The sequence below is a fragment of the Chroicocephalus ridibundus genome, chromosome 2 (assembly GCF_963924245.1).
Source record: "Chroicocephalus ridibundus chromosome 2, bChrRid1.1, whole genome shotgun sequence".
Lineage (NCBI taxonomy): Eukaryota > Metazoa > Chordata > Aves > Charadriiformes > Laridae > Chroicocephalus > Chroicocephalus ridibundus.
In genome coordinates, this window is record NC_086285.1 from 161,944,818 (window position 1) to 161,957,935 (window position 13,118).

The 13,118-nt window shown below is 38.8% G+C and overlaps 1 protein-coding gene across 4 annotated transcripts in view; it reads left to right on the plus strand.

The window, feature by feature from the left end:
* KHDRBS3 (KH RNA binding domain containing, signal transduction associated 3) overlaps positions 1 to 13,118 on the plus strand; it is a 94,012-nt gene that overhangs the window by 32,072 nt on the left and 48,822 nt on the right. For all 4 annotated transcript variants that reach the window (XR_010070085.1, XR_010070086.1, XR_010070087.1 and 1 more), the window contains exons 3-4: positions 3,403 to 3,519; positions 8,798 to 8,944. Coding sequence is in view for 1 of the 4 variants with exons in the window: in XM_063327581.1 (XP_063183651.1) it covers positions 3,403 to 3,519; positions 8,798 to 8,944 (264 nt within the window). In the remaining 3 variants the exon portion in view is untranslated. The remainder of the gene's footprint in view (positions 1 to 3,402; positions 3,520 to 8,797; positions 8,945 to 13,118) is intronic.

Genomic DNA, 13,118 nt, shown 5'->3' on the forward strand with positions numbered 1-13,118 from the left:
GATTTCACTTTTGTTGCAGATATGCACTGCCATTTGTCATGATTTGTAGTTTGTATTTTCATTGTCAGGTAGTTGTTTGTTCCAGTTGGGAAGTGATATTCAGAGCTATGCATTGCATACTAAATACTTGCTTGCCTACTCCTACATTGCAGTCAAAAACTTTGAGTAACATTTAATCTGAATATTTTAACTAAGATTACTGCTAGAAATTTAGACTATATCAGACTGTAAGTATTCAACATCCTGAAGCAATTTCAGCATACTTCACTGTAAATGAAAAATCTTTTTTAAATGTATGCAGTGTTTATTTTTGTTCCTAATAACTTACAAGGCTATTTTAAAGTAAACCTAAGTAATCTTAAGTAATGCTTGAAAAATTGATGTGGTATTCTACTACATGAAAGCTTTCATTTGAGGTTAACTATGAACTCCCGGTTTATAAGTAATGATCCTTTATTAAAGGAAACTGTTGACAAGGAATTATTGCCTTGTGGAAGTCCAGACTTGTTATGAATTGTTTCCGTTTGTTTGCTTTCTTTGCAGTTATAGATTCAGTAATAATAAAATCAGAAGTCCAAGTTGGAAGTGACCTCTAGAGAACATGTGGTCCAGCCTACTGTTGAATATTCTGAATGTCTGAATATTCTGAATATACTGTTGAATGTCCTGAATATTCTCAGCAAGGGAGTTTCTACTATTTTGCTGGGCATCCTATTTCTGATGAATGTTTTCCTTGACTGTATCTTAGGACCTATAAGGAAAAAAGGAATATACCTAATAAAATAAACTTAAGGAAATTGCCTGAGGAATTCTTGATTTGGCCTGATAATTTCAGGAAAGACAAGTTCATGCAGGGCCTTAAATCTAGTAGCTTCTGTTGACTATAGTCATCCATGAGCAACGTGCTCAATTGTGTCTTGGTTCTAACTCTGGTCCACATTGGGTGTGGAACTTGCAAGTACTAAGGGGAATAAAATTATATTTTCATATTTAGTAAGCTTTTAATGCTTGCATTTCTCTTTGTCTAAAGATGAAGTAGGTGAAATGGAGCTGTAGACTTCCTGAGCTGTAGGGTGACTGCAGCTGGGCCTTTTTTGTGTCAGCACTTTCTGTGTAGCAACAAAGGATTGTTTTGAGCTGCTACCCCATAGTCAAGTAATTTCAAATTCCTCCAGAGGAATAGGGAGATAAAGGAGCCCATCTTGGCCCTTTAGTGACAGTGAAAGGAACAGTCAAAGAACTTACAAACCATTTCATAAATTTGAGGCCACAAATAAGTAGTTTAAAGAGCAAACAGGGTTAGCATCACTATTTTTCTTGTGTCTAAAAGCATCTTAACATGATGGTGTTGCTTGAGACTCCAACAGTTTGAGTATCTTGGTTTTACAAAGTTTCATTTGGAACAGTAAACATTCTTGTATAGCACAAGGGTATGGGGAATAAGGATTGTGGTCAGCTCATAACACTTCATCTCTGATACTCTTTCCTCCTCATGGTCTTTCCCTGCTCCATTGGGGGTTCCTCCCATGGGTTGCAGTCCTTCATGAACTTCTCCAACGTGGGTCCTTCCCACAGGCTACACTTCAAGATCTGTTTCAGGATATGTCCCTTCCTGAAATACTGTACCCTGTGGAACAGACTGCTCCAGTGTAGGTCCCCCATGGAGTCACAGGTCCTGCCAGAAAGCCTGCTCCTCATGGGTTCTTTTCCATGTGTCACAGCTCTTGCCAGGAGCCTACTCTGAAATGGGCTCTCAGTGAGCTGCACTTCCTTCAGGGTATGTCCACCTGCTCCAGTGTGGGGTCCTCCATGGGTTGCAGGTAGACAGCCTGCCTCACCATGATCTTCACCATGGGCTGCAGGGGAAACTCCACTCTTCTACCTGGAGGATCTCTCTTCCCCCAACTTTCTTCACTGACCTTGGAGTCTGCAGAATTTTCTCACATTCTAACTCCTCTCTCGGCTTCTGCACAGAAATTTCTACCATTTCTTAAATATCTTATCAGAGGTGCTACTAGTGTCACTGAGGCCTCAGCTTTGGCCAGCAACAGGTCTGTCTTGGAGCTGGCTGGAGCTGCTCTCTCTGACATGGTGTCAGCTTCTGGCATCTTCTCACAGAAGCCACCCCAGTAGTCCTCCTGCTAGCAAAGCCTTGCTATGTAAATCTAATACAGAAATAAATCATTACTTTCAGGAAGTTTTTACAACATTCTGCACAAACTTCCAAGTGTAGCTGATGTTTATCAGCTCCTGTGAATTTTTTCCCCAGTTAAAATAGTTGTCTGCATACTTTTGGTGAATACTGAAGTCTCTTCTGTAACTCTTCTTCAAATTTCATATACTTTCCAAAATGCAATGCAGTGATACACAAAAGCAGACTGCTGAATGTACACAGCTTTTCTCCCTGTGTGTGGGGCTGGGACTATATGCCCTATGGAGCATTGCTCATAAGAACTTTCACACATCCTGGCTTTAAGTACACTTTTGTGTCCTTGAAATGACAATAGGCAGTGTCTCCTTTCTTGTTGTCCGTTTATGAATGTTTTTAATACGTGTTTTCTTTAGCTTAATTTCCCTCTGAAGCACCTTCTAGGTTGAAAGAGCACCAGCTGTACGTTTTGGTGTTTTCAATATATGGAAATGGTTGGATTTTCCTTGTCTTCCTTTATTTTTGTGGCTCACCACTTCTCCCTAGTTGTCTCAATGGTGTAATGCCGTGGTTATGAACCCCAACTGGTTTTGGTAAACTTCAGTGATAATGGGGGTTGTCTGGCAGTTGAGAAGATCTTGAGTGTTGGTTCTGGTTTGGGACTAGACTTAAATCCTGATGTTCTCTGGATTTAATTCCCTGCTTGTTTTTTAGTGTAGGGTATATTGTATGGGTTGCTGTATTGCTTCATAAATCTTCAAGGGAGGATAAGGCAATTAAATATTTTCTGTCTTCAGAGCTTTGGTTGGTTTGTACAGGTTGCTGTATTACTTCATAAATCTTCAAGGGAGGATGAGGCAATTAAGATACTTTTTTTGTTTGTTTTCAGAGCCTTGGTTGGTTAGTATGCTATCTGAGATTGCTGCCAGCTTTGTTTTTAGGTGCCTGGTAACAATTGTTGAGAATTGAATTGCAGTTTGAGCATATCTGTTCTCAGTGTTGAATGTGATAAACAGAATGTTCTATTTATGCTATTTGAGTTCTTTGAGTTCAGATACATCTGTGTTTCTGTTGGCAGCTGGTGGAGCCACTGGCATGCTGTTAACTGTCCTACACATTTATACTTAATGGCTGTAGCTTATGATCTAATACTTGCTTGCACCTAGAACAAAAAGTTGCTTCAGTAAAATATTCCACTTCATTTATGCTTAAAAAAATCCAGTGAGCTTAATGACTTTTTTGTTTTCTTGCAGTTCAACTTTGTGGGAAAACTTTTGGGTCCACGTGGCAATTCTCTAAAGCGCTTACAGGAAGAAACACTGACAAAAATGTCTATTTTGGGAAAAGGTTCTATGAGGGACAAGACAAAGGTAAGACCTGAGTATGCTAGTAGAGTGCTTAATACCTGGATTTTGTAACTTTTCTAAAATCTTTGGGGGAGGTGAACAAACACGGTGACAAAAATTGGGGAGCAAGTAAAAAGCGTAGGATATCCTTGTGTTGGTTAGATTCAGATGGACTCTCTTTGCCAAGAAGTCCGTTCTCATGATGAGTATTTTGAGGCAACCATGAGTTGTACTTCACCCCCCCCAGCTGTGGTGCTTGGGGATGTAAGTGGAGCGCTACCAGTGGCATGTTCTAGATTCATCTTGTACAACTTGTAGCAAGTAATATGCAAGTGAACATGGCAGTGCCCTTCCTTTTGAAGGAACCTGACTTCTAGATAGAATCAAGCGTTTTTATGTAAAATATATTGTCATAGAATAATAGTCATAGAATGGTTTGGGTTGGAAGGGACTTTCAAGATTATTTAGTTCTAACCTCCCTGCCATGGGCAGGGACACCTCCCACTAGACCAGGCTGCTCAAAGCCCCATCCAGCCTGGCCTTGAACACCTCCAGGGATGGGGCATCCACAGCTTCCCTGGGCAACCTGTTCCAGTGTGGCACCACCCCCACATTAACATTTAACATTTAAATTTAATATAATTTCATAAAATTTCTAGACAGAAAGAAAAACAGCTGATGAAAGGAGATAAAATACAACCAAAAAAATTTCACAGTTCTGAGGATGACTTATGCAGCTTAAGCAATTGGCAAATTGCAGTTGTTCCTATGGGAGACATTTGGTTATAGTGGATGCATACATTACAGGAGCCAAAGTAGACAGCAGAAGAGAAACTCTTAGCTTGATAGGTGTATGTACAAATCAGTTTCACTCTTTACTGAAATAAATCTGGGTAAATTTGTAGTAGATATGTGTACATCAGTGAGGAGATACCATGTCACCTGTCTGGTAAGCTGCATTTTTTAATTGGAGTATTCCTGATGATATAAATTAAAAAAAATGGATATATTTCTTACCTGTAGCATACCATGTTTTATAGGCCTCCAGTGAAATCTTTCTGTGGTTACGTAGTCTGAAACTTAAAAGATACTGTGTGCTGTAAAGACTGATAATGACATGCATATGGAAGAGTGATTTGGAGGGCTGGCTACTGAATTTCCTAAACTATATATTTTTCAGGACATTTCTTCATCAGCAAAATATAAATATGTGATTTAGACTATTACTCTTTAACTTGGTCAAAGCCAAGAAATTTCATTATTCTGTGATAATTCTTCGTTTTAATTCCTTCTTGAAAATATTTTTATTAAATAACTTAAATATAAATTATGTTTATACAAATACATAAAGGCTTGAAGATGAGAGGGATTTTTTTGAATGGGAGCTGTTGATGTAATAAATAATACAGATAATGCAACTCTACATAATTTTGAAAAACTACAGTGCTAGTAACTTTAAAAGGAAATAAGACAGTTCAACCAGAAAAGAAAAAAATATAAACTAAACTTGCTTGAAGCTAGAATGACAAAGTCTCCAAGTTGTTTTAAGTGATACTTGGTGAATTTTATCAGTTACTGTGGCATGTGTAACATTCTTCTGTTGCTATATTATATGTTTCTACATAAAAACATGATGTGTCATGGAGTAGGAGGGCCCCTGAGTGTTTCTAATGGCTCTGCAGTATAAAAAGTTTGCTTTATTAAAAGCAGAAGCTTAAGCTGAAAAGTTCAGATCTTAACTTGGGTCAGAATCCTGGGGAAGAATCTTAAAAGTTTGTTTGAATCATGTGAACTTCTCTTGTTTCCTTTGGTAATGAATTAATTGTTCAAATTTTTATTTGGCTTTTTCTTGGTTCTTTAGTTGCCAGTCTAGATAACAGAATGTGTTAGATTAGAACGGACCTTTAAAGGTCATCCAGTCCAACCCCCCTGCAGTAAGCAGGGACATCTTCAGCTAGATCAGGTTGCTCAGAGCCTCACCAAGCCTGGCCTTGAATGTCTCCAGGGATGGGGCCTCCACCACCTCTCTGGGCAACCTGGGCCAGTGTCTCACCACCCTCATTGTAAGGAACATCTTCCTAATGTCTAATCTAAACCTGCCCTGCTCTAGTTTAAAACTGTTACCCCTTGTCCTATTGCTACATGCCCTTGCAGTATTTCTCCAGCTCTGACTGGAGAGTTGCCTTTTTTGAATGTCCAGTGTGTTTCCTAATAGATTTGGGTTTAAGAGCACATTGGGGAAATCTTTTTTCCTGTATCTTTCTTCCTTACTCCTTTAGCTGAGTTCTAGAATCAGTCTAGTTTTCTATTTCCATCACTTGTCAACATCTGGAGGACCTTTTCATGTATCTACTTGTGATATCCAATGTAAAAAAATCAGTAAATTTTTTAAATTAACGTGATTTTTTCAAGTTGTGTTGTCACTTTATCACTGACTTTTCACTAGTCAGTGCTGAGATACCTTCTCTAGACCACTCAGGCTTTCATGTGTCTATGGGTGAGTGAAAAATTAAAAGAACCCATTTCAGAATTTCTTTATTCATTACAAGACTGTTTTTATTGTGAATCCAAAGAAGTAAGTTAAAACCTTCCACTCAAATTGGTTATTCATATGTTAGCAATAGTTTGGGACTGGTACAGGCCTTTCAACTTGAGTATTCTGAATGGTTTATAAAATCAGACAGAAGCCAAATTTAAGGTAACGTGAAAAATACCAGGTAGTGCCTAAAGAAACTCAGAACTTCAATCAGTGATTTAGTGAAGAAAATGGACAGTAATATGAGCATATTTTGATATACTGCTATTCAGCTTCAGATTTAAAGCAGTGGACTTCTAGGGATGGTATCTGGTTCTTGGTAGCTTAAAAAGTAGGATGAAAAGCAAAAGGCTCTATAAATGCAACAGAATACGGGGCAAAGTGTATTAACTGTCTTTAGTAGGCATGTTGCCAGATGTCTTGTGTGGCTACGGATCGTAAGTTGTGCCTAGTACTGTGCATTGTTCGGAACCATGAAGGGATGAAATACAACACACAAGGTACAAAGGAAATAGAGTAAGCTTTCTCACAGGGCTCCCAGAGTGCAGTACTGCAGGGATGTGTCTACTGGAAACATGAAGTTAAAATCAGACTGTCCAAGCCATGAGCTGTTTGGTGTGATAAATGGAGAATTAAATGACAGATTTTGTTTTTAGAAAAACTAAAGGAAGTAGCCACCTTGCTGTCTTTTAGCTCCCTTGTTCCATATCTGCTTTACTTTCATCAGCTCTCAAATCTCCATTGCAGTCGAGGATAAAAAGAGTTCTCCATTTTGGCCAGCCACACAGCATCCATGTGGACCAGGCGAGCCTGGCCAGTGTGCGTATTGCCAAGTAACAGAAGGCAGAGGGTTTGGCGGGAGCTCTAAATACTGGTGGTGAAGGATACTGGAATGGGAACAAGCTGTGGTTTTTGTGTCGGTCATTGTGGGGAATAAAAAAAGCCTGAAATGCTTAATGTATGCCCAAGGTTGGGAGATGCAGGGCAGCGAGTGAGCTCATTCTCACTTGTGTGCTGTTAAGAGCTGTGGAGAGCAGCATGTTGCCAAGTCATGATACAGAACTGGAAAAAAAGCCACCAACTTTAATCACAGTGAACTTTACAAGTGAAGCAAGAAGAAAGAATAAAGTTACTTGAAAAGCTTGCTCACAGGAATGATTTTTAGAACGACCTGCACTGAAATTTCTTATGTCTTGTTAAAATTGCTGATTGAAATTCTTTTTCACTGGGCGCTGCACATGAAATTGTGACTCTTCTATTGCTTATTACTAGGCAAGCTGATTGATAACCACAGAAATGAATTTTCTTAATTTTTACTTCTCTGCACATCAACTACACTGTGATATTTTTTCCCTTTAAAAAAAGAGGCAGGGAATACTTCATAGCATGTGTATACACCAAAAATCATGGGGAACTCCACTGATGAAAACATCTAGCTTTCAGTGCTAGATGACAGTTCGTATGTCTTGAAAACTGTTCTGAAAGTAAATGCTTGGTGAAAAACAGTTCCTGTTAGAACTAAATACTTAAGAGCTGTAATGTTTATATTGGTTTACTTGCTATTTCTAAGATCTGTTATTTGTATCGACAAGATAATGTTTTTGCTGACAAAGTCTAACCCTGCTGACTCTGGCCTCTTACTATTCTTGCTGTAGATGCTCTAACAGCTGACTGGATTATGTTGTTTTTTTTAAGCATCCCCATAGTCAAACACCAAGCATGATGACAAGAACGAGAAGCAGAAATGGATTGACACTTACAAACCTCAACCCACAATTAAAGGGTGTGTGTGAGGGCAGATTTCAGCTACCATTGGAGCTATAATTTTAGTAAAGGATAAAGTACTTGGTGCTTGCTAAATACAATAAGCATCAAGGGAGAATTCTTAGGGCTTTGGATTTTTAATAGCAGAACTGCTAAGAATTTGATATGATGTTATCTGGTAATACAATGAAATTATTTTTAATGGTGGTTCAGTCTCATGGAATGCACCTGTCAGATACAGACAGGAAGGTGGGAGCCTGTTTGAGATTTAACAAATGATGTCCTTCAGGTCTGTGAACATTTTGTGTGTAAACACAAGTATTTGAGAACTCAGCTCCATTCCACTACACTGAAATCATGGTTCTTCAGTCGTGTTGAGTGAAGTAGAATAAAAGAAATAAAGTATTTTCTGAAATAGCTAGTGAACTCTTTAGTTTTTTCCTCTGATGTCCTTCTCCCTTGTCTCATATGCTCTTAGAATGTAAGAATGTGAAGAATGTACTCACGGGGTTGAAGTCTTAGTGAGAACAGAGAATAAATGAGAAGTATCTAGGCAGTGCAATAATACTAAGATTGAAATAACATTTGTAAAAGAACCTTGCTCTTGTGGAATATTAGATCAAATCTGTTTCTGAAGACTTTACTCTTGAGAAAAGAGGATTCAAGTTTACTTATGTTTCTCAGTGTCTTTTACATGAAACTGGTGCACTTGGGAAGACTCCTGGAAGCATTCTCCCGTGTGCTGCAGTTCCTGTATGTGAACAGAAGCTGATGGACCCTGTTTCGTGTGTTGCTAGTCGCTTACTGTTGATAAGCAAACTGATACTATTCTGGTATTTTAGCAACATGATTGGTTTGAAGTGTAATGTGATACTCTCTTACTTCTTGACATCTGAACGTAAATAAACAGTATGTGCAAATGCTTCTGAAGCAACTTTAACACTTGCATTATAATATGTTTAAAATAAGAAGGTGGAAAAAAACAATGTTTTTATCTCCTAGGAGGAAGAGTTGAGAAAAAGTGGAGAGGCAAAGTACTTCCACCTAAATGATGACCTGCATGTTTTAATTGAAGTATTTGCTCCACCAGCAGAAGCATATGCCAGAATGGGACATGCACTGGAAGAAATCAAGAAGTTCCTCATCCCTGTTAGTATTTTAATTTTTTCATAAAAATTCTGGTAGCCTTAAGTGAGAAATTGTCTGTAAAACTAACTTACTGTGTGACATCGGTCAGGTCATGTTGCTTATTTTCATTCACCTGTGAAAGTAGTGATCATGTTCACAAATAATTCTCATTCTGATATAGGCAGTTATTGGGTGAATACATAACTGTCCACATACACTCTCACCACATGATATGACCTTTAGTTAAAAAGCAACTTATTCTTGCTTAACTGGTCATGTGCAAAATATTTAAGCTTACAAATAATTGTAAAAACCCTGTAAAATATGGAAAAATAACTTTGGTTAAGGTAGAGCTTTTCCTTGTGTTTTCTATACACCTAAAGCACCAGCATAGGGTTCTGATTCACTAAGAATAAATAAATGTGAATAAAAACCCATAATCCTGGTTTAGTGTTCAGTGCTGAGAATCAATAAAATTGTCTTGTATTTTTTAGCAAAGCTAGTGATACATGGGTTATATGTGTATATTTCACTTGCAATGTATGGATGGATGTATGAAATGTGATTTCCAGTATAAGTTTGTACTCCAGGTTTGGGATATGTATATACAATGGTGTTGCAGGGTTTCCAGTGTCTTTCTACGGAAGATTCTTTTATTTGCTTTTCATGTAAGGACCAACCTTGATTGCTTTGTGACATTTAACTGCTTGGAACAATCCAAGCTGTCCTAAAAAGCTGAGGCATTTGAGGTGGTGTTACTGTGTGTAAAGTTCCTAACTGTAGTAGCTCTTTGGTGAATGTTCTATTTTTATTGGTTATCAAAGGAATGAATATAGAAAGCAAAGCATCCTCAAGGTGTGTTGACTTCTGTTTATTTCATACTCCTGCAAATGTTATCCAAGTGTTAGTCTTGATTTGTGGGGGACCTGGCTAAGGGAACTTTACGATGGTGTGTATCTGAGTGACAGCAGCACATAAATATTTGAGAGAGTGTAGTCAGTGTAGCTGTACTCTAGGACCAGCTGGGGATGTGTTGTGTGGCCACTGCAGCCTGGTGGGGGCAGAACTGACAGCTGTACTCTAGGGTGAAGCAGTTGGTGCTAATGACCTGAGTGCTACTAGGTGCATCTTGGGGATTTTAATTCATACTAAACCTAGTCTAGATCCATGAAACTTAAGTCTCCAAGTGACTGGAGTTGATTATGTGCTCCTTGAGTGTTTCTTCTGGCTTGTTTTTGTCTGAATGAAAGTTAATTCATATGCCCTAATACTACCACATGACACAAACCAAAGCTTGATAAGTAAGGATCATCAGGAGGTTCATTTAGTAATAGATCCTGATGTGAAATAATGTACTAATGTGGTTGCATGTTAAGACAGTCAACCCCCCCAAAAAAAAATGCCCTGAGAATTATCTTCTCTTATTAAGAAGCGAGTACCACATCATAACTTCATCTGCTCGTTCCAAATGGTTTTTGTCTTGATGTGTATGAAGAGGTAAATAAACATGCTACTGTTCAAAAATTCTAACTAATTAGATAGGAGATACTCAACAGAATATTTGTAGGGATGCTGGGCTGTCATAATATTGAAGGCTACTCTTCTTACATGATTCATGATTTGGTTGCATGAAGAGCTAAGGGAGAACAAAGTTCTTAGCTGTTCTTGTGAGGAAACATCTGTTTTCTTTTTAGATGAAAACATGCTCAATTTGATAGTACTTTTTGCATGTACTGGAAATAAGGATATATCTGATCCCACCCTGCTCCCTTCATCGGATATCTTATTCCTCTTCATTGAGCTTGATTCACCTAATATCGTAATAAATGGAGCAAGCTTATCAAAACCTAGCCATTCCCCTGCTGCTGTTAAGCCAGCGGAATTACGGACTGATAATGAGCAATTCCATTTATTGGTTGTACACTTCTCCATCTCAGTTTTTGATTGCTGCATCTGTATTGTACTGAGCTGAACCGATGCTACATAATCTTTTCTGAACTGTGGGATCAAGCCAACACTGTCTTCATTTCCCTTTGGCTTTTCAAATGTAATCTTATCAGAATGGTTCTAAATGCCTTAATCTCTTCCCCCTGCTCCCCCCATCCTCTTGCAGCAGCCAATCCAGGCAGCAATAAGGAGCACTTCGTCCTCTCTAGAACTACCATTTGGTTAACTGCTGACAAATGCAATGTGATTTTTTACTTTCTATAGGGTCTGTTGTGGCTTTCTTAGCAAACTATCAGTTTTATTTAAAGTAAGAAGTCCTGTTATTGGTATATATGGTTAGATCTTAATTTGTGTTATCCTTACAATGTAAACTAACTGTGTCTTCCAGCAACTTCAGATGCTGATTGTAATTGAATATGGTCATTGTTCAGTTTTCAGATCATGCCTGAATAAATGAATCACAACTGGTGCTAGAATGTAGGGTACAAAATATCCTTGTTGTAGCTGACTATAGCAAAAATGCCTTAGCTTCTCCTCTTGAGTCTTTTAAGATCCACAGACAAGCACCTTTGCAGTGAAGCTCAGCCTCCAGCAGCTGCAGTGGTGTACTTTCCTTTAAACTATTGGTATAACTCAAACAAGACATAAAACCTTCTAACTGGAATTTATTTGGCTGTGCTTATGTTGCCTTGATTCTCCCCTGTCTTCTGCAGGTAGAATTGTGATTTCTGACTTTAAGTATATTCTTTTGTCTTCCTTTAAATGAGCCACTCCCTTCATTTTGGCCAGACCCTCTGGTCAGCAGTCAGTTCGACAGTTAGATTGATGGCTGTTGTGCTGGGTATTAATTTATCCCAGAGTTACTTCTGTCAGTTAAAACAAAAAGCCGAGTACTTTCACCCTCACCTCTGGGTCCTGTATTATACCATGATTACTGCAGCTTTGGCCAATAGGACTTTTCTTAGTCTGTTTTGCTTAATTTTTGAGTAGTGGTAGTCATTCTTTTGACAGCCACAACATTAATTATGCTTTGTGGTTGGTTACCCGAGTTACTTGTTTTTCATGTCTTTAAAGCTAAGTATAGAAATATCTTTGAGAGAACAGCCTTTAGGAGTCCATTTACAACATGAGCAGAATTTACAAGTTTTTCCTAAAGTCTACCTTGCCTCCTGCATGTTCAGTTTGTAAGGTGTGATGATGAAACAGTGTTTAATGGCATTTGGAAGAGCTGGTGGGCTTTGCAAACTCACTTTTCTTTAAGCAAGCTGGTGAAAATTGTGTTTGTATAAAGGTGGCTGGAAACCTGGTAACTATTTTTTGATTACTGCTAGGGTAAAGACTATAGTTTTTTGCAAAACTGCATAGGGTTTTGCAGAGATCTGTCCTAACATTCAGTAAAAAGAATGATAAATTGGAATAAGGTTTCAAGTTACAGATGATCCCAAGGAGAGCTGCTGCTGGTGTATTGATCAAGATTCATCTTTGCTGGTTGGTTGCTGCTGCTAAATAGAGGATGATCTCAGGTGGACAGTCCTGAGTTAAACTTCAGAACCTATTTAAGACAGTCTGGACATAATGCTTTTAGTGCCACTATTTTAACTCTAGTAACTACCTTCAGCAATTGTGTGTAAAAGAAGAATTTCTTACTTCTGTTTGTGGAAGCTAGAGGAAGCGGAATGTTTCAAGGATAACAGATCTTTTGAGTTCAGACATCTCTTAATCTCCTTTCAGGTTCTGGAGTTCTGTTTCAGTGAGTTGTCTGATCCAAGGCTGCCTGATGGTGTTTTTGGTACCTGCTGAGTGCATATGTGTAATAAAATCAGATTTCCCATATCAGAAGTATCACTTCATTCTTACTAGAGGACCTATTAATATTTTAGAATCATAGAATGGTTTGGGTTGGAAGGGACCTTAAAGATCATCTAGTTCCAACCCCCTGCCCTGGGCAGGGACACCTTCCACAGTACTCCAGGTAGGGTCTCACCAGAGCAGAGCAGAATAGAGGGACAGAATCACCTTCCTTGACCTGCTGACCATGGTTCTTTTGATGCAGCCCAGGATGCGGATGGCTTTCTGAGCCGCAAGTGCGCATTGCCTGCTCATGTTGAGCTTCTCATCCACCAACACCCCCAAGTCCTTCTCCTCAGGGCTGCTCTCAAGCCATTCTCCGCCCAACCTGTATTTGTGCTTCGGATTGCCATGACCCAGGTGCAAATTGGCCTGGTTGAACTTCATGAGGTTTGCAGAG